The sequence below is a fragment of the Vulpes lagopus genome, chromosome 2, assembly GCF_018345385.1.
Source record: "Vulpes lagopus strain Blue_001 chromosome 2, ASM1834538v1, whole genome shotgun sequence".
Lineage (NCBI taxonomy): Eukaryota > Metazoa > Chordata > Mammalia > Carnivora > Canidae > Vulpes > Vulpes lagopus.
Window position 1 is genome coordinate 114,300,447 of NC_054825.1, and position 27,942 is coordinate 114,328,388.

General features: G+C 35.6%; 1 protein-coding gene and 1 pseudogene across 2 annotated transcripts; one reads left to right on the plus strand and one right to left on the minus strand.

Moving 5' to 3' along the window:
- Positions 1-947: 947 nt before the first annotated feature.
- ZUP1 (zinc finger containing ubiquitin peptidase 1) lies at positions 948-27,879 on the minus strand. Of its 2 annotated transcripts, none has more exons than XM_041746181.1 (10): positions 27,653-27,879; positions 25,001-25,111; positions 17,588-17,698; positions 15,580-15,701; positions 13,851-14,019; positions 11,420-11,608; positions 10,469-10,634; positions 5,663-5,814; positions 4,359-4,579; positions 948-1,181 (listed from the first exon to the last, which is right to left on the minus strand). In XM_041746181.1, exons 2-10 carry the CDS (start codon positions 25,053-25,055, stop codon positions 1,134-1,136), a joined length of 1,233 nt encoding a protein of 410 aa, XP_041602115.1. In that variant the 5' UTR covers positions 25,056-25,111; positions 27,653-27,879; the 3' UTR covers positions 948-1,133. The 2 variants fall into 2 exon arrangements, with proteins under 2 accessions (XP_041602115.1, XP_041602114.1); XM_041746180.1 differs by having other exon boundaries at positions 25,001-25,572.
- Positions 17,960-19,534, plus strand: LOC121484655 (annotated as a pseudogene).
- Positions 27,880-27,942: the final 63 nt, after the last annotated feature.

A 27,942-nucleotide genomic window follows, 5' to 3' on the forward strand; every position in this document is an offset into this window, starting at 1 on the left:
CTGTCTGAGGGATAGAATATTAGGAAGGATGACTCCAGAATTTTCCAATTGGCAGTATTATTCATTCTTGGAGTGCACCTTTTACTATTTGATGGAGTAGCTAATATTTATAAAACCTTATTCAAGTATGTTCTTCCTTTTTTTCATGGTGCTGCTTGTTGTTGTCTTATATCCATTTCCTTATCTACCCTGATTTCCTTTTGGGAAACTGCCTCTGTCCCCTGGCATAGTCTCATGCCAATCAGATGTGCCCTTTCTAGAAACTGAATTTTGAGCAGAGACATTTGACCTCAGCTCCTAATCTGATTGTTCTGCTATAAATCGGATCACATGCTGGCCTCTAGATTTGTCTTTGTCCCAGCACTATTTCCTAGTTACCTGGTATTCTCTAAGCTTCTGATAGTCTTTCAGTGAACTCCCTTCTGCTCAAATTGGCCAAAGTAGGATTCCTGCTTACAACCTTACTTGACACATCTAACATGAATCTGAAAGTTTCTTTCCTATAGGCCATGTTAAACACAAGGTTCTAATTCACAGTTGTATGGGTAAGAGTATAAATATTTAACAAAAGTAAATCCCTCTTTTTAGAGTTATACCTGTTAAGTATTAAGGTAATGTCTAAGTGATAAGGAGGGAATTTCATTATATATGTTTTATAATGAAAGAAAGCATAATGCTCAAGTGCTAAGAGCTTGGAAGGGAGACAGCCTGGGTTCAAACCCTGGACTACAATCATTTTCTTGGGCAAATTACAAACCTGGCAGAGCTTCAGCTTCCTTACAGGACTAACAGAATTGGTCTCACAGAATTATTTTAAAGATTACATTAATTAATACATGGGAAGTACTAAGAATACCTAACACAAGGACCCAATAAATATTACATATGACTATCATACAAAACCAGTTTCTAACACATAATTCTAAGAGGAAATACAGAACTCATAATGCAAACAAAACAGTTTATTGAAATAGTTTCTAAACAGTGAGGTACTCGAGGTATGATTTGGATGTTTCAGAAATTGTAAGTTGAGTATTTAGAGAATTCAGATTCGTAAGCACTATGAGGGAGTTTATAGTATCTGAATTTGGAAAAGAAAGTAAAATCCCATGATCACTGCAATGCTTAATTCTTCAAGGAATCTTCTCAGCTGTGAAGACTTGAGAAGCTTGTCTCCTGGCCTTGAAAAGGAATTTTAAAAAAACTGTTAATTTTAAGCAAGAAGTCCATTATTTAGAATATATATTAATTACCTAACATAAAAAATAAAATCTGGACTTTTTTTAAGATAATGAAAATTCCTTAAGAAAAATTACAACTTCAAACTTAGGAAATTAGGAACAAACATTTTTTCTTTTTAAGTAGGCTCCACACTCAGCGTGGAGCCCAACATGGGGCTTGAACTCAGGATCCTGAGATCAAGACTTGAGCTGAGATCAAGTTGGATGCTTAACTAACTGAGCCAGCCAGGTGCTCTAGTAATAAAGATTTTTAAAACCAACCCAAAAAAGGAAATTAAACAAAATACCAGGTAAAGAGAAAAGAGTAAAAAGAAAAGTCACCATTTTAAGGAATGAGTCAAAAATAAAAATGATGGCTCACAGTCAGAGAGACATGTATAAACAGAGAGGGCTGTGAGCAGAGAATCTTTAAGAAAATTATCTCCTTCATTATGGCTTTAAATGTCACTTTAAAAGACTTTTAAGCATTTGTTCTATTTCTACAACTTGAGTTATGAATCAAGGCATATTATACCAAGCCAGTTTAAAACGAAGTTAAATCAAGAGTACAAGGATTACAAAATGGAAAACAGAATGCAGTGCTTCTTTGTAGAATTTAACTAAAACATGTCAATGTATGAAAAGAATTGAGGAAAATGGCTATTAAGTAGGTGTGTATGCATTACTTAATTGAATTGCATTAGGAGATATTTGCCAACATAAATTCTTTCACTTAACCAAGTGCTCCAACATCTGTAACAGTTTGGAATTATTACTCAAAATATACTTATGGCAGAAATGCATTATGGTAATTATAGGACAGCTGCCAGGATAAAAACAATTTTTTGAAGCCTGTTTCCTTTCCTTGAGTAAGAGCTGCATGATTATTAAAATATTATAATTAAACTCCAAATATGAAGAATATAAAATGCAGTTACAAATATCTACACTTTGGGATACTTTAAAATACCAAATATGTTCTGAAATTCCTACAATTAAAATTATAGTTATCACTTAGGAGGAAAAACACATTTTAAAATGAGCTATAAATAAAATAAAATAAAATGAGCTATAAATAAACCACCACTCTGAAATAAAAAAGTAAAGTCATTAATGAGCCCTTAGTTGAAGCTGCAGATGTCTATCTGGTGATACACAGATCAATCAGTATGGCAGTATTTGCTGAATTCCTACAAGGTAGACAGCACTGTTAAAAATGGCAGAATAACTATAAGACACAGTGATTTAAAACAAAAAGGAAGAAACAAAAATGTAGGCTTGAAAGCGGTATGTAAAAATAACGTTAACTGATTTTTTTTCATTTTTCAAAATATAGTATCCTATCTTTTCAATAATAAAAGTGAATTGTTCACATATAAACTTAATTAACAAATATGAAACGACAAGACATTGTATCCTCCCAGAAGCAGCCACATAGGGCAGAACTCTGGATGTAAAGTGACTGAATTGGAATCCTGCCTCTTGTTACTTAGCAGCTGTGTGACTTCAGAAATGTAACAACTCTTCTGAGCCTAGACATCCTCATCTGTAAAATGGGAATAATAGAGCCTACTCTATAGGGCAACTGTGTAATTACATTAGTTAATATCTGTGTAAAAATGCTTAGCGTGGTGCCTAGTGCAAAGCAAGCATTACAAAGTAATACTTTATTAGTATTACAATTATAATCATATTATTTCTTTTCCACCTAGCAGTATTGTACATAATGAGGCAAGTTCTAATTCTTTTAAAGAAGTTAAAGACACAGCTACTCTCTATGACTCAAAAAAAAAAAAAAAAGAAAAGAAAAGGACAAGCTACTATTCTAACAACATCTCAGTTCCCACAATCAGAAAGTTAACATAACACCGAACTAAAATGTTCAGCTAGGTTCCATGATAATATTTAACCTCACTTATGCTCTCATAAGTTACCTGTATACTGATGAACAAGCATCTTGACATTTTATAACAATTAAAATTAACCTCTGACAAAACAAAAAACAGACTCTTAACTATGGAGAACAAACAGATGGCCACCAAGAAGGGAGGTGGGTGGGGGGTGGGCGAAATAGGTACAGAGGATTAAGATACACTTAATTGGTAATGTACAGAACTGCTGAATCACTATATTATATCCCTGAAACCAGTATAATATTGTATGTTAACACTGGAATTAAAATAAAAATATATTTTTTAAAAAGTCTAAATAAACAAACAAACAAATAAATAAATAAATAAATAAAATTAATCTCTAACTTTATGCAAAGATATGACAGGTGAAAAAAATGAATGCAATTTTGGCATGTAATTCACTCCAAGGAAACCTTTAAGATTTAATTAAACTGAAGAACCTCTGAAATAATATTTGCCTTTATATCCCAAGTTGTGAGGCTGAAAAGATTACTCTAATTCTCTCTCATTTAAAGCAATTTTAGTGTTTCCACCTGTAATCCTGTTATTCTTCATAAATGCTCCTCTCTAGGCCTCTGTCTCTCTTCTCCTTAGGGGAACACAAATCCATGTGGAATACTCAAATAGGCATTTTTTTTTTTTCCTTTTAAGATTCTGGGAACTGCATTTTCTAGACTTGATATGCCACTACATACATAGCTTCAGTTTATACTAAGTGGAGGGTTTTCAACCTCTAGAAATTCTTCTGTAACGTACCAGTCATCACTTAGCTATACGGGATAAAGAGGCAACTGTATTGAAGTTAAATTCTAGAACTGTGTATATCCAGTAAAAACCAAGTGCATAACACAGATCCTCAATAATCACAAGAATCACATTTAATAAACCATAATTGTTAAGACCAACATGCATTAGGAGTCCTTGGATTAAGTTAGGTCTTTTTACCATATATGTTGCCATTTTTCATTATGTGCCTGGTATTAACAATTATGTTATACAGTATAAGATTAAATATTTTTTTGAAGCTCTGAGTCAAGTTAGGTAGCACCTGAAATTTAAAGATGTCCACTCCAGAAATTAAATGATACAAAACCAAAATATCTTTGCCAACTGAAAAATACAGAATGAGATAAAAAGGGATAACACTGATGATTTTAACTAAAAATTTTAAGCCCGTAAGTTCAATTTGTTCAAGCTTCACACAAGAAAATATGTAAATACTTACAATTTTCTCCTCAGAAGAAAGAACACCCTCTACTGCCACTATCTGGTACTGCTTATGTTTTAAATTTCCCACAAATTTCCGAAGTTGTTTGAGATTGCTAGCCTCTGTATCTTGCTTTAATAGTTTCTGCATTTCCCGAGAAGGACATCCAGGATCAAATATTAGTAAACATAACGTTCGATTTTTTCTCTCTTCAATTCCAACAACTGTTCGACTATGACCTATCAAAAAACAAAACAAAACAAAACAAAACAAAACAAAACAAAACATACCCAACTGTATATATGTGTATGTCCTATCTATTGCTATACATATAGATATGTTACTAAATACATACACATACACTATATACTCTCTGTATGCAGTGTGTGCACATGTGTCTTTGGAATATAAATAGTCCTTCTAACCAGTCTCTCATTCTAAAGACAAAATAGTTTTAATTCTATTTCCTAACCTTTACTTTTCATTTTTTGAAACCTTTAGTTTCAGTTTTTTTTTCTTAAAGGCTTCATTACAAAAAATTGTCTACTGTGGCATATATTTTAGTTTTTCTTTCTTAATCCCTTGATCCTTCTTAATCAAATCATCTCACATGAAAGCATTTGAAAATTACCACAAAACAGAAACTCATGAATCCAAAAGGTTAACAGAAGTAAATTAATATATACTAGAATTTCAACAGGGAGGGCTCAATACATTTACAGCTTGTATTCCTAAGTAACAAAATTCCCTACACTTACTTCTTCTACTCCTACTGATTCAAATCATCTATTCAACAAAATGTATCAAGTATCCATGTGCCAGGCACTATTCCAGGCAGTTAGCTGTACAGAAGCAAACAGAACAAACATTCCTGCCTTCGTGGAGTTTTACTCTAAAAGGAAGGAATACCCTATAAACAAGGTAAATAGGTAAGCATATATTACGTTAGACACACACACACAAAAAAAAAGCAGGGAAGAGAGAAGATGCTACTGTTGAGGGCTGTTAACAAGGTGGAATTTTAAATAAGGCGATCAGGGAAAGCCTCACTGAAGTAACATACATGAAGACCTATAAAAAGGAAGGGATGAATAAGAAAGGAAGAGTGAACCCAGGGGCTCTGAATGAATGAGGCACAGCATCTTTCATTACCTAGGAAGCTACCATAATGACAATGTAGCTCTGAAAATCAGACTAATGTCACAATACTCCCCTCTTCCCTTGTATCTGAATCTTAATCTATCCTAAAGCAAAAGCCAATTAGTTGTCCTATAAAAGTATTATCTTATAAGCTATACTTCCTATCTATGAGTTATACCAACCTTGATGCTGAAGATAGATAGGAGGTTTAGATGTACACACTACTTTTGGATTCCCTTCTCTCTCTGAAGAATAATAGTTCAATATCCATTCAAATAAGCGAGGATGGGTACCCAAAGGACCAGTTGACTTATGAAAATCAACAATGTGGCATCTATAAAAAATTTGACAAAATGGATTATTTGGAGAATATTTTTTAAAACATTTTCATCAATGGAGTTATCAAATACAAAAAAATTTAATTTAGAACTAATTTTATCCCAGGAGTATTTTCCTAAGAAGAAAATACATATAAATTTCATTATGTATCAGGAAAAGTATCATTTTAAGAAAAAATAATTATTTAAATAACTTTATAATAAGGTTGATGGCTGATTTCAAAGTTACAAACATTTTCTGACATATAGAATCTCCATGAATAGTAAATGAGGACCATACTTGGTTTTTAAAAGTCACCTACATGTAATCTGAGACACAAATTTCATTCTAAACTCTCTAAACCTGGGCAGCCCCAGTGGCTTAGCGGTTTAGCACCGCCTTCAGCCAAGGGTGTGATTCTGGAGACCCGGGATCGAGTCCCACGTTGGGCTCCCTGCACGGAGCCTGCTTCTCCCTCTGCCTGTGTCTCTGCCTCTCTCTCTCTCTCTCTCTCTCTCTCTCTCTGTCTCTAATAAATAAATAAAATCTTTAAAAAATAAATAAAATCTCTAAACCTGATCAATTAGAAACTGACTTCTAATTTTAATTCCACAACAGCCATTCATATCCATTAAAAATATCCTGAGTATTTTTCCTGTTGGCTCTTACATTCCAATAATAGACAAGAAAATACCTAAAGATGTTAGAAAAACTCTGTATATATTCCTACCTATACATCTACCCATCCCCTATTTGGCACTAGACCACAGTTGTGTTCCTTCAAGAGAAGTCAACCTTGAATAAACAAAATTATTTTAACCAGAAGCACTACTGACACTTCTCAGTAACTATTTTTAAAAGGTTGGGTATAAGCAAGGCGTGTCTGGGTGGCTCAGTGGGTTAAGTGTTCAACTCTTGATTCCTGTTCAGGGTCTCAGGGTTCTGAGATTGAGCTCCACATCAGGCTCTGAGATGAGCATGGAGCCTGCTTGAGATTCTCTTTCTCCCTCTGCCTTTCCCCCAGCTTGCGCTTAGTTGTTCTTTCTCTCTCTCTCTCACATAAATAAAATCTTAAAAAAAATAAATAAAAGGTTGGGTTATAAGCAAAATGAATTAAGAGCTTTACTGTCACTTTAAAGTACAGCACAGATACCCTTTCCTTGTCTCTCTGGACAATAAAATCTCCAAATACACCAAAATTGCAATGGTTGCTATTCTTAGCCTCAGCAAGTGTATTGTTGATAACTTCCAAATGATTACTAAGTTTTAAACACTGAACTTCTGATTAAATTTTTAAAAAGTAGGTACACTGCTTTTAGGTTAAAAATTGATGACATGTTTAGATTTAGAATTTGAATAATATCCTAGAGAAAGGAAGACATTTAAACAAATAGTAAACAAATTCAGAGTATAGTATTAAAGTGGCTTTACTAAAAAACTAAACTATTTCAGGCACCAAGAAAAAAGCTGGACATATCAGGTATTCTAGATATTTTCCTTTGCTTAAACATTATTTGAAAACTGAGTACATGGGGATCCCTGGGTGGCGCAGCGGTTTGGCGCCTGCCTTTGGCCCAGGGCGCGATCCTGGAGGCCCGGGATCGAATCCCACGTCGGGCTCCCAGTGTATGGAGCCTGCTTCTCCCTCTGCCTGTGTCTCTGCCTCTCTCTCTCTCTCTCCCTGTGTGACTATCATAAATAAAGAAAAAAAAAAAAAAAAAAAAGAAAACTCAGTACATGGTATAATATGTAGTCTTAAAGTGTCAACAGACTGGCAAGAAGAAAAAGAGAAAAAATAAATTTAGAGGGCATTAAAATAGTACTTTCAATATAAATAATTTAATATACTTATTAAAGTCTTTGTCTTTTATAGATTTATTATATATGACTGATGAATCCCTGACTCTACCTTTGAAACTAATAATACACTATACGTTAATTGAATTTAAATTTTAAAAACTTAAAAAAAAATAATAGTGTATTGCATATTTGAAGGCTGCTCAGAAGGTAAATCTTAAAAGTTCCCATAAGAAAAGATTTTGTAACTATGTACAGTGATGGATGTTAACTGGACATTGTGGTGGTCATTTCCTAATATACAAAAATATCAGATAATTACACTGTACACCTGAAACTAATATAATGTTATATATCAACTGTGCCTCAATTTAAAAAACGTTTGAATAGAGACATCTGGGTGGCTCAGCAGTTGAGTGTCTGCCTTCGGCTCAGGCCGTGATTCTGGGGTCTGGGATCCACATTGGGCTCCCTCCGGGGAGTCTGCTTCTCCCCCTGCCTATGTCTCTGCCTCTCTCTGTGTGACTCTCATGAATAAATAAAAAAAAAATATTTAAAAAAATGTTTAAATAAATTTTTATTTATTTTGAGAAAGCACGAGTTTTTCTATTTAAAGTTCTATTTAAAGTTTTTCTATTGCTGTTTAAAAGTTAAAAAATATTTTTACCTCTGAAACCAATCAATTAACATTAATAGGGTAGAAACAATGTAAAACAAGCATAAAGGAAAATACAGAGCCATGAAGCTTAAAGGCAAAATTTCAATTAAAGATGACAAACATCTATCTCTATTCCCTCTTGAAAGCCCAACAACATAGTACTGAAGGAGAAAATAATTCAGATAGTAAAGACAAAAGAATGGAGACAAAAGCAAGAAAAGGAAATATAAAAGCAAATGCAAAAAAAAAGACAACTGTCTTAAAATCCCAGAGAGGCTGGAAGCTTAGAGGCACTAGGTATTGGGGAGACTATACAATATGAAACAAATTGAAAGCTTCCACAAGGAAGGCAAATCACTGCTTAACTATTCCCTCCATCAATGTAGGAGCTTAGGCAGGAAAGTGGAGAACTCTTCTTTGAATGGTCCTTTACTGAAATTTGAGAGTTCCTCAAATAGCAAGCTTCCACTTAAAACTGTAAATGAAGCCTGCTCATCTTCAAGCTCCATGAAATCTTACAGGACCCTCTGATCAACTTTTTAGTGCCTCATCTTCACTCTAGGAATGGACTAAGGATTTACAAAAGTTAGAAGAAAGCCTTCAAAATGCAAAGGACTAAAATAAATAGACATGAAAACAAATTAACATGGAAGAAACCCACAAAATCCAAGGAATAGAAAGAAAATAAATGCTGGGGAAAAATTTTGCCACCATAACAGACTATGATGCTATGAAATTACTCCTTAAAATTAACATGATTGCTAAGATACAAATTTCAATAGAGTAATTGGGAGATAGAGCTGAGAAAGTCTACATAGTAAAACAAAAGCAAAGGTAAAAAAAAAAAATGAAACGTGACCAATAAACTTAAAAAGTGAAAGGAGTTATGTGGCCAACTACCAGAAATTCCAGAAAAAATAAAGAAAAGGGAAGGATCATAATTATCAAACAACAGCTAACCTCTGAGCTCTTATTATATTGTAGTCACAGTTCTAAGCACCTTATTATTTAATATTACTCTAACTGTGAAGCAGTTAGTACTTACATGTTCTTTTTATCAATAAATGGAACTAAGCTATAGACAAATTAAGTCATACAGCCAATAAGCAGGAAAGCTAGAATCAATTGTAGGCAGTCTGACTCCAAAGTCCAAGCTCTTTACCTCTATCCCGAGATCTTTAAACTCACAATTCCAGATTCAAAGGGAAAAACAAATGCCCAATATAATGAATTAAAGCCCCACATTCATGGTAGAATTTCTTAATAGCAGAACTAAGAGTTGATGCAAAAAACTTTCAGAGAAAATAAATAGGTTATATATAAAAGGAATGAAAATCAGATGACATCTTATGTTCTCAATAGGAACATTGATTGCTAGACGTCAACAGAGTAAAAACTTAATTTGATCTGAATATAATTTTGAATTTAGAATAATATAGCCACCCAAACTATCAGTTTATCATTAGACACCTTTCCTTAGGGAGCTAATGAAAGATGTGTTTAAGCAGAAGTGTAGTCCAAAAAAGATAAAGACATGGAATCCAGAAAAAATTCCAGGCTCCACTTCAAGGAAACCATGATGGAATGCTACATGATTAGCTTTGAAGGGGATCCAGGAGACTAGCGAGCGCAAAGACAATAGAGGGCTCAAGGAAGAAGTGTCCAGGAATAGGAGTGCCTCAGATTACAAAGTGGAGTATGTAAAAATGTATGAGACCATGATGCAGCCAAATAGTAATAGGGAAAAGAAAAGACAATTCTTAACTCAAGGAAAATTTTTAAAAGGTTTTCAGGAAAGGAAATAAAATCAGCAATGAATGATATTATTATTATAGTCATGATGTAAACTCTGACTTAAATAAAAAAGTGAGATTTAATCAAATTATAAGGACTGAGGGTGAACATAGGTAGGAAATGTGAGGGAAATTCAAGAGATGATGTCTAAAACTGATAAACAAAAAACAAAACGTAAAAAGCCCTGAGAGAAAAAGCATATTATTCAGAAACAACTGAAGTAACTAACAGCTGCCTCTGAGAAATCAGACTTGAGAATAGAGAAGAACATGAGATAGAGACTGAATTATTGATTTTTAGTATAAGCCTTTCAGTGTCTCTTAAATTTTATTTTTTAAATGTCTCTTTGATTAAAGAAAAAACAACAAAGAAAACCTCCCAGATATGACAATAACCTTAACTTGGGTTTTGTGGTACATACTTTACCCGTAGGGAGGTCAGGAGTGTATATACTTCACATGCTCCAATCCAGGCCTTTGTTCCCTGTAACCTGTTATTAAGTTGAGAGGCACCCTGTGGATCAAAACCTTCCTTCCATGCATCTTCAATCATAGACTGAATTTTTGGAATGCAAGGAATTGACATACCTAAAATTATACAAGCAAACACATTACATGACAGTTACTAAAGTACTAAATAGTATCAGTCACTATGTGCTCTAGAGGACCTATAACACGGTTTTTAAGATCATTACTCTTGACATTTTCTATTGTATCATTTTCTCTTCTTCCAACCAGAATTCAGGTTTTAACGTAATTATCCACCAAAACACTTCTTCGTTACAGCTATTAATTGTATGTACTATATATGAATTCATTCCATATTATATGTACAGGTGATCCTTGAACAATGCAAGGGTTAGGAGCACTGACCTCTGACACAGTCAGAAATCTGCATACGTTTTGCTCCCCCAAAACTTTCTTAAAGATTTTATTTATTTACTTATTAGAGAGAGGGAGAAAGACATTGAGATATCACAAGCAGGGAAAGTGGCAGAGGGAGAGGGAGACTCCTTGCAGAGCTTGATCCCAGGACCATATGAGCCGAAGGCAGACGCTTAACCAATTGAGCCACCCAGGCACCCTGTGCTCCCCAAAAACTTCACTACTAATAACCTACTGTTGACCAGAAGACTCCCAATATAAAAGGAACAGTTGATTAACATATATTTTATGTTATACATATTATATACTGTATTCCTATAATAAAGCTAGAAAAAAGAAACTCATAAGGAAAAAAGTCATAAGAGAAATAAAATACTAGGCTGTAAAAACTCCATTTATAAAAATCCATGTATATGTAGTTCAAACTCATGTTTTTTAGAGGGCCTATGTTATCAGTGGACAAATTGAGAGAACTGTATTTCACATACCTTTCAAGCAATCATCATAAGCATCATTTTGCAGTAATGATGAAAGTAGCATCTGGAAATTTCTGTAACCACAACCCCAACCTTTGTCACCAAAAGATGAATGAAAGTGATCCACCCCTGTGGAAAGCCACACGCGTCTCACATCTGTGGCAGCATTCTGATAGTATCTATAAAGTGCTTCAATAATTCCTAAAATAAAAAAAAAAAGAAGATTTAGAAGGATAAGCTATCCTCTTATGGATAAGCTATCCTCTTCTATGGCTGTCTCATCTATTTCTAGTATCAGCCCCTCTCCTCCCTCAAGTGCCCCATCTAAATCCTGTCAATTCCATCTTCTTTATCTTTTGACTGTTATAACCTTAGTTCATGTCTTTCTTGTTACTACTATGCAAGTTTTCCTGACACTAGCATGCTACTTACTTATTACACAGAATTGAAGCGGTTTACATCTTTCATTTCTGCACCTGCAAGGTGCACATAAAAGTATATTATTGAATGTTATACTTGTCTATTATTATATATAGTGTTGGACATTATGCCCTCTGAAGCTCATCAATTTGCTCCCAATTTAAAACCTTTAGTAAGGGATCCCTGGGTGGTGCAGCAGTTTGGTGCCTGCCTTTGGCCCAGGGTGCGATGATCCTGGAGACCTGGGATCGAATCCCACACCGGGCTCCCAGTGCATGGAGCCTGCTTCTCCCTCTGCCTGTGTCTCTGCCTCTCTCTCTCTGTGACTATCATAAATAAATAAAAATTAAAAAAAAAATAAAACCTTTAGTAATTTCCTATTACCTATAGAATGGTTATAATCCATGGTATATGAAGCCCCACAGCAAGCTATCCTTTAATTTATCTTTTTCTCCAACCATTCTTCTTGCCATAATTTTGGCTGTCACCTAACTGAATACATTAAATGTTATTTTGCCCATGGAATTTCTACTAACAATGTCTACTAAGCACTTTTTATATACCTAGCACTATGCTAAGTGCTAAGATGCAAAAATATATATATGAAGATATATAAATAAAGATATATATACATAAATGTATATACATATATATAACATTTTCCTTGAAATCTCATGGACTCAGACCATAGTAAGTACTATAATATGGATAAACAAGGTGTTAGGACAGAGTACATGTGATCCTGTCCTTTTGCCTCCTTCTGGTATACACTTCTTGTATTTTGAAATCCTACAGATACTCCACAGATCACGTGCTCATGTCTTCATAGACCCTTTCCCTGATTCTAAAACCCAAACAAAACGGTCCTCTTTCCCTGAACACACACTGCATTTATTTGTTGTGCTCCTAGATACTAGCCATATTCTGTCATAAGAGAACACAACAGTTTTGTGTGTACTTTACTTCTCTACAGACTCTGTGAAGGTTGTGGGCAGGAAGGTCTGAACTGGGTAACCCATACCTTCTCAACAGGGTATGTGGTACCAAAAAGACAATCACTGAACTCTTCACTTGAATGAGGGTAACTATGGGAAAATCAGTTTTGTCCTTAACAAGATAGAGCAAATAAGTCAAAACAATTAAATGAACCAAGAGTTGTAGCTGTGCCTAGCATATGAAAGATAGAAATATTTATAACCATTTCCAAGGAATTTTGAAAGGTAAGATTTATAATCAAGAAAAAGAATAAAAGACTATGTAATTGATTAACTAAAAATGGTAGCATGGAATGGATACTCTAGAATTCAGAGAAAATAAATGTGAACTTCAGTATCAGAAACTTTGATGAAGAAAACAAGATTTGAGAGAGATCACTGAGAATGAGAGGGAAACCTCCCCGCCCCCCCCCAAAAAAGAAGTAATGAACATTCTAATATACATTGGCATACTTATTACTAAGACAATTACTAAGACAATGGTGAGGCACCATTGTACATGTACCACAGTACATTTGAAGAATGTACAAAGATTGCAAAATATTTCATTAATAGTTTTTAATATTGATTATATGTTGAAATAATAATAATATTATGGACATATGGGGTTTTTGTACATTCTTCAAATTTCAATGTGTATTTTATATTTTCCAGAATATTTAGATCTGGGCAAGCACATCTCAAGTGACTATAGGAATTTAAAATTATATATTTGGTTCACTTATACTTCTATTACACAGCATTGATCTAGAACATAGTAAACAATAAAACTTCTAAAAGGTTCATTTTCAAATGTCAAGTAAATGAACACAATATAAAAGTAAATTATTTTTAGGTGACCTATTTAATTTAAAAATAGAAGTGCAGAAGTTTCCAAAAAATACATTAAAAAGTTATTTGAACAGTCTCTCACCTAATAGTATAAAAACTATGGATTATTAAAATTAAGCAAAATTCAAATAATCCTGATTATTACCTCACTGTTACATGAAGTACTAAAATAACAATTTTGATGTTTAAGTACTTACCAGAAGTTTTTGTTTTTCCATCATCAATACCAATAGCTAGAGATTCCATCATATCAGCTTTTCTTCTATGAAATTCAGATGGATGCATTCTTCCCCTATTGACTTCTATCTCCATATTTCGTAGTTGCTGTTGTTTGTATCCTCCAGAGTTATCTAAACCATATTGTCTCTATCAAACATAAAAACAAATGAATTAATTTTTATGTCCCTTTACCTCAATGAAGATGGAAACTTACTACAATTTTATTTGGAAATGTAATTTGAAACATTCTGGTGTATAGACTTTCATACAAGTCAATTCAAGATTTTTATTAGAGCTAAATAACACACACACACACACACACACACACACACACACACACACACACAGAAACCCTGAGTTAATAAGAGCGTTTCTCTATAAACTACTACCATAGCAAGAGATTTGCTTTCCTTGTAGTTGGGAAAGTAAAGAATCCTGTCTTTCTACTAAAGGTACTGAAAAAGGCAGATGAGTTCTGAACATATCACTGATTTATTTAAGAAAGCTTTCAGTTCTTATTTGGTTCCCAGGCTAGTCAATGAAGTCCTACTTAAACCATAATTCATTCAGGCAGTAACTCTACACAGTAAATTTTGTTTTTTTGTATACTGGATAGAGAATCTCAAATGTGTAACACAGCCTCTATGGAAAAAGTTTCTGAGATCTAAACAATTTGCAAAGTTACTTAACAAACTTCCTATTTAAATACTGGAAATCTTTTGTATTGATGATGTTCAAAATTATGCAAGACAGGGAAAATTTAGGAAAAGACAACTTTTTTTCTTCCTCTGAAAGTTGGTGGGAAAATATTTTGCAAATAAATGAATTACCAAGGAGAAAAATAGCCTAAATTAGATATTCCAAAATGAGAATTAGTCATGTGTGACATATCGGAGAAGAAAAACTCAGAAGTAGGCCTGAGAAAATTATTTGTACAATGCACATTAGTATATTAAAGGTTTTGACAAATCTTGAAGTATACAAACCTGTTTGAGTATTTTCAAACTTAATCATAAACCCTTTTTATTCAAACATAATCCTATTAGCACATAGAAAGAGAGTATTTAGAAACTGTGAGCATTATTAGCACAGGTAACACCATAGTCCACAGCAAATTAGGACTGAGAAAAGTAGAAAAATCTATTAAAAATTTAAATGCACTAAAAATATATTAGGTGCTGCCAGTTTAGTTTAGCAGATACCATCATCAACCTAAGATAAAAATCTCAAATATCATAAAAAATGCATTTTCCATTAAAAATGGGTCTTTAAAAATGCCTGAATTGCAATCACTAAAAGAATCTAACAGTCAGGAGAAATTAATTCAAAGTTTCTCTTTTAAGTATCTATACAAACACTTAAATTCTGAATCTTGGTTTCCTAATGTGCCCTATCAATTTAACATAGGTTTGAATCTAGGCTTTACCATTTAATACAGCCCGAACCTGAACAAGTTACTAGTGCTCTGTCTCTACTTCCTCATCTGTCATGTAGGGAGTTGTTGTGAAGATTTTGAAATACTATATATGAAGTTCTTATCCCAGGAAATGACCAGAGTGAATACTGTTATGAATTATAAAATGTAAATGTAAAAAAAGTATTTTATATACCAACAATGACAAAACTAATAGGCTGCAGTACTGACAGCATGTTTGAAAAATAAGAATTCTACCAAAGCAAAATACTGTAATTGTTTAATCTTTGTACCTGCAGCTTCTGAAATTCTCCCATTTCTTGTCGTGCTTCTTCAGATCTCCTCTTTCTGTCTTCTTCTTGTTGAAGTTGGTGAGCCAATTCCAGATCTCGAGAACACTGTACTCTATTTATGCCTATTAGATATCAGTTTAGAATAAAATAACAACTGTATTCAAATCTCATTATACGTTAACTCCTGTTTTTTAAATGAAGTAAATGTCATTATTTTGGTATTTATTCATGACTATGATGTCATGAAAATACGGTTTCTAGCAGAACTTGAACAGTTTCTATCATGGTACCACCTCCACTTAAATCACTAATACTCACTGAGTAGGTAGGCTGTGACAAGCATTTTTCATTAATTATCTCATTTGATCATTATAACAACCTTAGGAAGTTAGGTATTATGTACTAAGGAAACCAGAACTTTGAGATATTAAGTAATACTCTTAATTAGCAAAAAAGGAAAACTGGCTTTTAAAATAAACCGGTGGGAGAAAAGAAAATAATAGAGGGCATAAAAATATGTTTGCAAAGTCCAGCTTAATTATAGTCTGGTCTCAAACAAATAGTACAACTTTGCCACATGTTGCCCTGTTTCCTCTCTACTCAATACCTGGAGATCCATTAGCTAGTGGCTTCTGGCCAGGATCTTGTCTCCCTGACTTCTAATTTGATATCTGAATTATGTATCTGGATATTCTTTCTTTCCTTCCAAATCTCTCAGTCTATACTACATCTTCCTATTGGTCCCCATTTCCACTGCCGGAGATAAGCAATTTACAACTGATTTTTAGCGTACTTCTGACGCTATCTACAGTGATTTACTCAGGCCATACCTTCCATTATTTACCATAGGCTTTAGAATAATTTATGTACCCCTACAAAGCCTATCATAAACAAAAGAAGAGTTATCAGACATTCAGCTTCAGAGGGTTATTTTTTCCACAGTAGTTAGTAGAAAATCACTGGAGCAGAGGACTGTTCATCTTTGCTCCAGGGATTCTTATTTTGAGATTAGGCTGAGTGAGCAAGGAATATTGTCCATGAAGATCCTATTCCTTGTACTGAGAGTAAGTACTAGGATCAGTAATAGAGGACACTCAAGACCCCTGAATTATTAGGAGATTTCAATGTACCTTAAGAAAATGAAGCCCAGTAGAACACAATTGGTTTCTCTTAGGGTCTACTTTATATTGTTTCATTGGGACTCTGAAACTCACAGGATCTTTCCACTTCTAAGGCACCACAATGATTTTTTAATCAATGCCACTACTCAAAGACATAGAGGACAGAGAAAAAAATTGTACAGAGTCACTTACAAAACTAGTAAGTGATAATATAATATCTGGGCAAATAGAAGATACTGGGAAAACTGGAAATGAACTTGAAAAACATTTAAATCATAAAGTTCACGTATTTTAAAAAAATTATATGTGTCATATGGCAGCTTCCTAGCTCATCAACTTTTGCTGACCTGATGCTAAATTCAGTAACTTCTAGCTGCCGAAATAGCTTCAACTTCATCAAACATATTTCTTAAATTGTACCATATATCACTGTCTTCTAAATATTGGTATTTTGGGGCAAAACTCTGGGGTACACACCACTGTTTAGTTGCTGGTCACAGCAATTTCTATACAACTTTTCTGTGAAACAACTTCTAAAAAGAAGTTGAAGGGAGGGCAGCCCCGGTGGCGCAGCGGTTTAGCGCTGCCTGCAGCCCGGGGTATGATCCCGGAGACCCGGGATCGAGTCCCACATCGAGCTTCCTGCATGGAGCCTGCTTCTTCCTCTGCCTGTGTCTCTGCCTCTCTCTTGCTCTCTCTGAATGAATAAATAAGTACATCTTTAAAAAAAAAAAAAAGTTGAAGGGACATTAGAATTCTTTAAAGGTACAAATTTATTTTTAACTGATATGCTTTGTTCTCTCTATATCACTACTCTAAAGATTCAATATATTCTAGGCAGCAGAAATTACATCACGAGATTCTTATTTTTAAACACATAAACATACCTTGTCCAAAGCTGCTTTCTTCTAAATGTAAGTCGACATGTTCCTGAAGAATATGGTAATTTGTACAGATGAGCCCACACATAGGACAGTCATACAGAGGTTGATCATGGTCTGTTTTGGAGATATAATTTAGTTGGTTTTTTAAAACTTTAAGATTTTTTCACCTGAAGTCAAAGATTGTCTACTGCCCAATAACCAATTAAATAAGTAAAAGCTCTTTATAGTTGGATTTAAAGCTATTTTCTACTTCTAGAGTCAAAATGGAAGGCTGAATATAAGCACAAATCTCTTACCACTATAGTAAAAGAAAAAAATTAATAATAAACAGTTGGATCTGTAGTCAAAGCAAGAAAAGTATAAAGGAAAATTAAAATGGTAAGTAGGGGCCAGTCTATGCATGAATTTTAGGGACTAAATTGTCAGCACCCTCCCTTCAAAACTGAGTGGTGAGGTGCAAAATTCAGCATAAAGCTTTCAGCATAAAGCTTGGAACTGGGATCACACTGCCTAGTTGGGAGCAGGAGATCAAAGTGCTGTATTCACCAAGCAGCACTGTAAGCAGACAGGTGCAGCTTGCACAGGAAAGAAGCTGCACCCTCTGCATGACCAAGAATTGACTGATATTGTGCACAGAAGAGCGACACAGAACACTGAGCTGAGCAAGCCATACATGTAAGGCCTGGTCTGGAAATGGAATAACCATATTTAGAAAGTAGCTGAGACTGCTATGTAGCTTTTATTTCTACAAAGTGAATGTGACTGGTCTCATTTTAGGTGGATCGGCTGACCTTAAAATTGAACTAAGTCAATCTGATATGTTTGGTGAGAGGCTACAATCAAAAGATTTAAAATGAGTTGATATATCCTATGGTGGTGAAAATGGAAACCAAGCCATTGAGTTATCTACTGTTGTTCTTTCAAGGTAAAATTCATTCAAAAAGAGAAATTAATTCAACACTTTGGTGAAAATTAGCCAGGACACAGACAAGTACTGTTTTGGAGCTGACGATACACTAAAGGCTTTGGGATGGGAGCTGTAGAGATTCTAACAGTTTATGAAAATCTGGATTCAATGAGAAATGTTCTTCATTGCCAAGGCACAGAAGAGGAGAACATTCTCGATCTAACTGTAGAATAGGAGAAGGATAAATCTCATTTCACTGACAGGACAGGAACATGAACTGCTTACAAATATGTCCCTGATAGAATGGTTTGCTCACAACTCTAAAAAATTTGGAGCTACATTGGAAATTGTCACAGGTAAGTCATACAAAAGATCCCAGTTTGTGAAAGCATTCAGTGGAGTTGCAAGTATCTTGCAATACTGAGTTGATTTCCATGGAATGGAATACCAAGGAGGAGATAATGAATTTTTTTTTTACCTTGATGACTAGTAGGCAGTTGACATGGGCCCCACAAAACTGTACCACACCCTCTAGCAGCCAACTCAAGGAACATACCCCACTGGCTACTGAAAACAAAACCAAAACAAAACCAGACTCGACCCTACACGTGGCTTTGTCATGGTGTCAACATTGCAGCCTTCAACTAAGTTCTTAAATGGTATTTCCCAAAATGAAATGTAAAAAGAAAATGATCTCCCAAAGCCCCCTGCTAAACATAAAAATCCAAACCCACAATCTCCAAAAGCTGTGAGAAAACTGCAAAAGTTATAACATACACAAAATGGGAATACCAGAAGGGTGAAAGGAACAAAAGTTTTAGAGCAATAATGTCTGAGAATATCGCAAATTAATGTCAGACATCAAACTATAGATCTTGGAAGCTCAGAAAACACCAAGCACAGTAAATATTAAAAAAAAAACACTACATCTAGGCACATCATATTCAGACTTCAGAAAATCGAGGATAAAAAACTTTGAAAGAAGCCAGAAGGAAAAACACCCTACCTATACAGGAACAAAGATAAGAATTACATACAACTTCTCAGAAGTGATTCAGGTAATAAGAAAGAGGAGTGAAATATTTCACTTTTCCAGAAGGAAAAAAACCCCATCAACCTAAAATTTTATACCCATCAAGATTATCCCTCAAAAGTGAAGGAAAAGAAAGAACTTCTCAGACAAAATTGAGGGAAATTGTTGCCAGTAGACTTGCCATGCAAGAAATGTTAAATTCTTCAGAGAGAAGGAAAATGGTATTGGTCAGAAACATGGATATCCATAAAGGAAGAGTATCAGTGAAGAAACAGAAATAGTAAAATAAAAACTTTTATTTTTCTCATTGATATAAAAGTTTATTCAAATAAAAATAGAAACAATGTATTCAATTATGTGGGTGTGTGTGTGCTTACATTTACTTGAAATGAATGACAGCAATGACACAAGGGATGGGGAGGAATTAGGAATAAATATCTTATTACTAGGTCTGTACTCCTACAGTGATACAGTGTTATTCAAAAGTAGACCTGGATTAGTTGTTAACATACACTGCAAATTCTAGGCCAAGCACTAAAAAAAAGTAAGAACAAGTATAATTGATATGTTAAGAAAGGAAGAGTAGTGAGCAAGTGACATCTCCTGCCTAGTATCAGGAGTAGAAGTTCAAATGCATCTTGATATCAGAATCAGCAAGGAAAACATAATGCAGTCAAGTACTGGAGAGAACCCTTTACTCAAAGTAAACACAGAGAAACACACACAGAAGAGAAAGAACAAGATAACCTTCAGTATTAGACATTAGCCTGCCATGACCAATAGGTCTCTTCTAGCAGCCAATATACGGCAATTGGTCTGTACACACCTCTCTTGTGCCACAGAATGAAGGATGTCATCCCCTTCTGGCAGAGGATGCCATCCCACCTCTGGTAGAAGATAAATCCAGTAGTAAGGCTGGTTCGGGTGCCAGATGACACAAGTGGTTACACAAAACAAAGGAGTATACGTTATTGCCTGAAACAGGGAAAAATATTTCCAAACACAGGCTGTGAGGACTCTATCTCTTGATAAGGAAGTGTTCCAGGCCAAGGCTCATTCCTATGTAGCCAAATAGGGTCAAAAGACTACACGCATGACTGTTTTTCCCAATAGAAAATGAAATCATATGAGAGGCTCAATTAAACCATAAAAGACAGAAAAAAAGTAGAAGACAAAAAAAGAAGCTAAGAACAAGGGCAACAAATAGAAAACAATAACAAATATCCAACTATAGAAATAGTCACTTTAAACATCTCTGGTCTAAACACACCCATTAAAAAACAGATTATCTGAGTGGAGCAAAGTACAAGACCTACCTATATGCTGTCTATAAGAAATTCTATTTTAAATATAAATACACATATAGAGGGATGCCCGGGTGCCTCAGTTGGTTAAGCGTCCAACTCTTGTTTTGATCTCTTGGGTTGTTGAGATGGAGCCCTGTGTGAGCTCCACACTCCGGGGGGGAATATACTTGAAGATTCTCTTCTTAAGCCCCTCCCCCCTGCCAAATAAATGAATAAATCTTAAAAAAAAAACCATATACAGATTAAAAGTAAAGGGATGGAGAAAGATACATCATGCTAACACTACCCAAAACCAAAACCAAAGAACCAGGAGTAGCTATATTAATTTCAGAGAGGGCAGATTTCTGAATGAGGAATGTTACCCAGGATAATGTTACTACATAATGACAAAGGGTTCAATATTCCAAGAAGACACAATAATCCTCAGTGTATATGAGCCTAACAGAGTTTTTTTGTAAAGATTTTATTTATATAATCATGAGAGACAGAGAGAGAGAGAGAGAGAGAGAGAGAGGCAGAGACACAGGCAGAGGGAGAAGCAGGCTCCATGCAGGAAGCCCGATGTGGGACTCAATCCCAGGACTCTAGGATCAGGCCCGGGGCTAAAGACGGTGCTAAACCGCTAAGCCACCTAGGGATCCCCGTAACAGAGTATTAAAACACATGAGGCAAAAATTAATAGAACTATAAGAAGAAACAGATGAATCTGCTATTATACTGTTAGAGAATTTTTTTTTCAGTTAGAGAATTTTTAACCTTCTCTTTTAGAAGTGGACAAATCCAGTAGGTAGAAAATAAGGATATAGTTTGACTCAACGGTACCATCAATCAACTGGATATAACTGATACGACAACAGCAGAATACACATTCTGCTTCAGCTCATATAAAATATAAAATATTCACCAAGACAAACCACATTCTAGGCCATAAAACATAATCTAGGCCATTAAACCTTAAGAAACTTAAAGAATTAAAGTCAAACAATGTCTGCTCTCAGACTACAAAGGAAATAAATAAAAATTAACAAAAAGAGCCAAAAAATCCCCAAATACTTGGAAATTAAACACACATCTAATTAATGTATCAAATCTCAAGAGAAATTTTAAAATATTTTAAACTAAATGAAAATTAAAGTACAACTTAAAATTTATGCAATGCAGCAAAAGCACTGCTTAGAAGGAAATTTGTAACACTGAATGAATGTATCAGAAAAGAAGAAAGATAATCATCTAGGTTTCCACTTCAGGAAACTAGAAAAAGAACAAGTTAAATCCAAGATAAGCAGAAGAAATTTTTTTTAAAAATGAGCAGATAAATGAAACCAAAAACAAAAAACCAAGAGAAAACCAACAAAACCGAAAGCAGAAGAAATTTTTTAAATGAGCAGAAATAAATGAAACTGAAAACAAAAAATAAGAGAAAAACCAACGAAACCCTGGCCAAACTAAGAAGAAAAAAGAGAACACCGATTGTTAACACCAGAAGTAAAAAGGAGAACCTTATTACATGTCCTATGTACATTCCAAATATAATAAAGTTATATTAGGAATTAGGTCACAAATTTGTAAACTAGATGAAATGGACCAACTCCTTGAAAGACACAATCAGGTAAATTAATACCACCACCACTACCCCAAAAACAACAACAACAACAAAAAACAAACCCCAGGTAAAAACCTAATAAAATATATAACAAGATATACATGAGAAAAAAATACAAAATTCTGATGAGAGAAATCAGTAAACAACTAAGTTGAGAGATATTTCTTGTTCATGATAGGAAGACTCAATATTGCCACAATATCTATTCTTCCCAATTTGATCTATAGATCCAAGGCAATCCCAATAAAAAAAAATCCCAGCAAGTTATTTGGTGGCTATCAACAAAGTGATTCTAAAATGTATATAATGAGGCAAACTATCTAGAATAACCAACTTAATATTGAAGAATAAAGCAAAGGACTGGTTCTACCTGACTTCCAAGACACTATAAAGCTGCAGTACTGAAAAAAAAGAACAAAGAGATCAATGAAACAGAACAGAGAGCCCAGAAATAGACTTATAGCCCAATTAATCTTTGACGAAGCAAAGGCAGAATTATGGAGGAAAGAAAATCTTTCAACAAATGGTGCTGGAACATGTGGACATCAAAATACAAAGAAAATGAATCTAGACTCAGAATTTAAATCCTTCACAAAAGTGACTTGAAAATGCAATACATGTACTATAGATCTGTTATCCAAAATATACAAAAAAACCTCTTAAAAATCAACAATAAGAAAACCAAAACCAGATTAAAATGTGGCTGAAGACCTTCATAGATATTTTACCACAGAAGATATACTGATGGTTAAGTAACCATACAAAAAGAGATTCATGCTACGTTTATGAGATAGCACTTTAAATTAAGACAAAAAATAAATTAAGATGAGATACTACATTACAAATATTAGAATAGCCACAATCTGGAACACTGACAATACCAAATGCTGGTGAGGATATGAAGCAAGAGGAAATCTCAATCACTGCTGAAAGAGCTTGGCAGTTTCTTATTAGAACTAAACACACCACATTATACAATCCATTAATCACATTCCTTGCTATCTACTCAAATGAATCGAAAATTTGTCTGTATAAAAATCTACACATGGATGTTTAAAGCAGCTTTATTCCTAAATGCCAAAACCTAGAAACAACCAAGATGCTTTTCAGTAGGTGAATAGATAAATACACTGTGGTACGTCCAGACAATGGAATATTATTCAGCCCTAAAAAAGAACTACCAAGCCACGAAAAGACATGGAGAAAACTTAAATGCATATTACTAAGTGAAAGAAACCAATCTGAAAAAGCTATATACTGCATGATTCCCAATGACATTGAAAAAAGCAAAAATACAGAGATAGTAGAAAGATCTGTGATTGCCTCAGAAGTTAGGGTTGGGGAGTGGTGAGTAGGTGGCGCACAGAGGATTTTTAGAGAAGTGAAACTATTCTGCATGATAACTAAAATGGTGGGTAATTGTTATTACACATTTGTTAAATCCTATAGAACATACAACACCAAGAGTGAACCTTAATGGAAACTATGACTTTGGGTGACAATGATGGGTCAGAGTAGGTTCACTGATTATAAAAAAAAAAAAAAAAAGATTATCACTTGGACAGTTATTGATAGTGGAGGAGGTTGTGAATATATGAGGACAGTGGGCACGTGGGTATTCTCTGTACTTTCTACTTAATTTTACTGTGAACCTGAAACTGTACTTTCTACTTAATTTTACTGTGAACCTGAAACTGCTCTAAAAAAATGACATTCATTAGTTAAAAAAAAAATAAATCTAGATACTCCTTACACTTAAAAAAAAAATTAACTCTAATGAACCACAGGCTTAAATGTAAAATTCAAAGCTACAAAACTTCTAGAAGATAACATAGGAAAGATGACCTTGGATTTGATGATGAATTTTTAGATATGACATCAAAAGCACAATCCATGAAAGATCAAGTAAGTTGCACTTCATTAAAAGTCAAAACTTCTGCTCTATGAAAAATACTGTTAAGAGAATGAAAAGACAGGCTCCAGATTGGAAGAAATATTTGCAAAATAACTAACATCATAGAGTGTGTTTTCTGATCATAAGAGAGTCAATCTCAGAACCACAGAAAACCAGAGTCCAATACAGTTCAGATGCCATTGGGCTGGGGTAAGTAAAAGCATGCCCTCTGAAAAATGGACTCTGAGTGTATTCCTCCTCAGAAAGGTTCTAAAACTATTCTCAATGTAGTTGAAACATTAACTGAATCAAAATTCTTTTCCATAATTATATTCTTAGATTGCAATAATAGCAAATGAACAATGTTATAAACTGTATTTAAAAAACACATTTGCAGGGTAGCCCCGGTGGCTTAGCAGTTTAGCGCCGCCTTCAGCCCAGGGCGTGATCCTGGAGACCCGGGATCGAGTCCCTCATTGGGCTCCCTGCGTGCAGTCTGCTTCTGCCTCTCTCTCTCTCTCTCTCTCTCTGTCTCTAATAAATAAATAAAATCTTAAAAAAAAAAAAACCACATTTGCAGTAATCTGATTTACAAACCAATTTTTAGGACACCATATATTAAACTGAGACTACGGTTTTCTACGGTTTTATTACATAAAATGAACATCTTACCTTCTGATGGAGTGTCTAAAAGATTGGCATGCTTCGTTTTCACATGATTTTCCATATCTTGACTGCAATCTTCTATTCTTCCACAGAACGGACATTCGGGAGGACTATACACTGTTTCATAAATTGATCCTTTTATTTTAGATAGGTCACACTCTTTCTCCGTACTTTTAAGGAATTTTCTAGATTCAGTTAAGTTCTCCGAATAGGCTTTATGTTTTAAAGTGTCATCACTAGGCAGGGTTTGAGGTGAAGTTTTTGGATGATTAGATGCACAAGCTGAATGGACACTAGAATTAACTTCCATTCTACACTGCAAGGTGTTGTCCTTCCTGTTATCTGAAGTTCTAATTTGTATCGTATTGATCCTTGCAAAGCTTCTTTCTAGTTCATTTTGCTCAAAGTGAGCAGTTTCAATATGAAAACACATTTCATCATAATTCACACCTGACAACTTGCAAAATGGACATATAACTTCATTTTCCATGTGCACGATTAGAAGGTGAGCCTTCATGTCTGGTTCTGAGGTTACTGTTTCACCACAAATATCACAAGAAAGCATAGTACATCAGTAGCTAGAAAAGAACATAACATTATTTTAAGTTTGAAAGGCTGAAGAGAAATGCATTCTATAAAATAATCTGAAACAAAGTTTTGTTTTGTTTTGTTTTAAAGATTTAATTTATTTATTCATAGAGACAGAGAGAGAGGCAGAGACACAGGCAGAGGGGGAAGCAGGCTCCAATGCAGGGAGCCTGACATGGGACTCGATCCAGGGTCTCCAGGATCAAGCCCTGGGCTGCAGGCGGCACTAAACCGTTGCGCCACCAGGGCTGCCCCTGAAACAAAGTTTTTTTTTTTTTTTAATTTTTATTTATTTATGATAGTCACACACAGAGAGAGAGAGAGAGAGAGAGGCAGAGACACAGGCAGAGGGAGAAGCAGGCTCCATGCACCGGGAGCCCGACGTGGGATTCGATCCCGGGTCTCCAAGATCGCGCCCTGGGCCAAAGGCAGGAGCTAAACCGCTGTGCCACCCAGGGATCCCCTGAAACAAAGTTTTAACAAATATTTAAAACTGGATTATTTAGGTGATAGTCTGATGTACTTAACTATTCCTCAAATGTACACACCTCATTTTATAAATCTCAACCAAACTTTCTCTACTGAATTTTAAGTTTATGGTTTCAACAAAATAAAGGCGATAATAGTTCAACTTAAAAATAAATAGCTTTTAAAAATGTTTAGAAAAGTGTCTCTCGTCTGAGGTAGAGAAAAAAAAAATAATCTTCATAAAATTTCCCAAGTAAGACAAGTCAGTTATGAGAAAACTGTAATAAGAAATCTTATTAACTGATCTAAATACCGAAACTTAAAGTTGTTAACAATGGGGAGTGTAAATAAACACATCTTGGTACAGGAGTTAAAGAGCTTCAGATTGGTCACCTGGGTGGCTCAGTTGTTGAGCATCTGCCTTTGGCTCAGGTCATGATCCTGGAGTCCCAGGAGTCCCACATCGGGCTCCCTGCAGGGAGCCTGCTTCTCCCTCTGCCTGTGTCTCTGCCTCTCTCTCTTTCTGTGTCTCTCACAAAAAATAAATAAACTCTTAAAAAATAAAAAAAGAGCTTCAGATTTATCAAAGTAATTTAAGTAACATTATCGTCATCCTATACGGAGGATTTGTCAGGTCACCAAAGCCAGAAAATGGTCAGCCAAAATGCTAACCCAAACGCTGGGCTTTGGTTGGGCTCCAAACGCTGTTTTCTTGACGGAGAGAAAGAAAAAACAAACAAACAAACAAACAAACAAACCAAAACAGAGTAACCATGGTAGAAAAGGGCACCGATTCTAGAACCAACTGGATTACAAACTCAGGTTTCAAAATGTTACGTAAGACAATCGCATCCACGTCTTTGAGGTTCGGTCTATAAAATGAATTGTACCAAAAATCAGCACTTTAGGGTTTTATGGACTAAGAAAGCACTGGGTACCGACAAAAGGCGATTTTTGTTAAGAATCCTTAGAAAGCAACCACAGCCACAAACTTCCTACATCGTTCAGCCAAGGGCTGCTTGAAAACAAACAGGAAGGGTGGCCCCGGTGGCTCAGAGGTTTAGCCCCCGCCTTCGGCCCAGGGCCTGATGCTGGAGACCAGGGTTCGAGTCCCGCGTCGGGCTCCCTGCATGGAGCCTGCTTCTCCCTCTGCCTGTGTCTCTGCTTCTCTCTGTGTCTCACATGAATAAAGTTTTTTTAAAAAAACGTGAAAACAAGTTTCTGACTCTAGAAGGAAATTCTCCCAACCCACCAGGGGTAAGAACGTCACGCCCAGTTTCATTTCTTCCCGGGGCCAGACAGCGGCGGGCTCGGAGCGGGGGATGGGGGATGGGGGACGGGACCGCAGGTTCCTACCCGCCCGAAGGTCCGGCCGCGGCGGATGGGGGAGCGGGGGATGGGGGATGGGGGATGGGGGATGGGGGACGGGACCGCAGGTTCCTACCCGCCCGAAGGTCCGGCCGCGGCGGATGGGGGAGCGGGGGATGGGGGATGGGGGATAGGGGATGGGGGATGGGGGATAGGGGATGGGGGATGGGGGATAGGGGATGGGGGATAGGGGATGGGGGATGGGGGATGGGGGACGGGACCGCAGGTTCCTACCCGCCCGAAGGTCCGGCCGCGGCGGCACTGCCCCAGGCTTAGCTTCCTCTTCGGGTCCGCCGCCGGCGCCGTCCGGCTCTCCCGCACAGAAGGGCCCGTCCAAGGAAGAACTGACGCAGGCCCTCCCTACACCCAGAGATTCTCAGTTAACCAAGAAAAGAATCAGCGCCTCCAAAGCACTCGAAATTCCATCACCACATTCAAAGAGCCTTTTCCTCTGTCCCCGCCTCCCGGAAGGAAAAGCCTCCCAGCCTGCACTGCTCCACGCTTCTCGGGGTCGTGGTGTCTTC

What these genes read in the sequence shown, in the direction of transcription:
- ZUP1 (XM_041746180.1), bottom strand. Translation starts at nt 25,559, where the DNA reads ATGCTTTCTTGTGATATTTGTGGTGAAACAGTAACCTCAGAACCAGAC. An exon ending in AGAAAGCAGCTTTGGACAAG is followed by an intron (nt 15,702 to 17,587) that starts GTATGTTTATGT and finishes GATATCTAATAG; the next exon opens with GCATAAATAGAGTACAGTGT. An exon ending in TGGAAAAACAAAAACTTCTG is followed by an intron (nt 11,609 to 13,850) that starts GTAAGTACTTAA and finishes TTTTTATTTTAG; the next exon opens with GAATTATTGAAGCACTTTAT.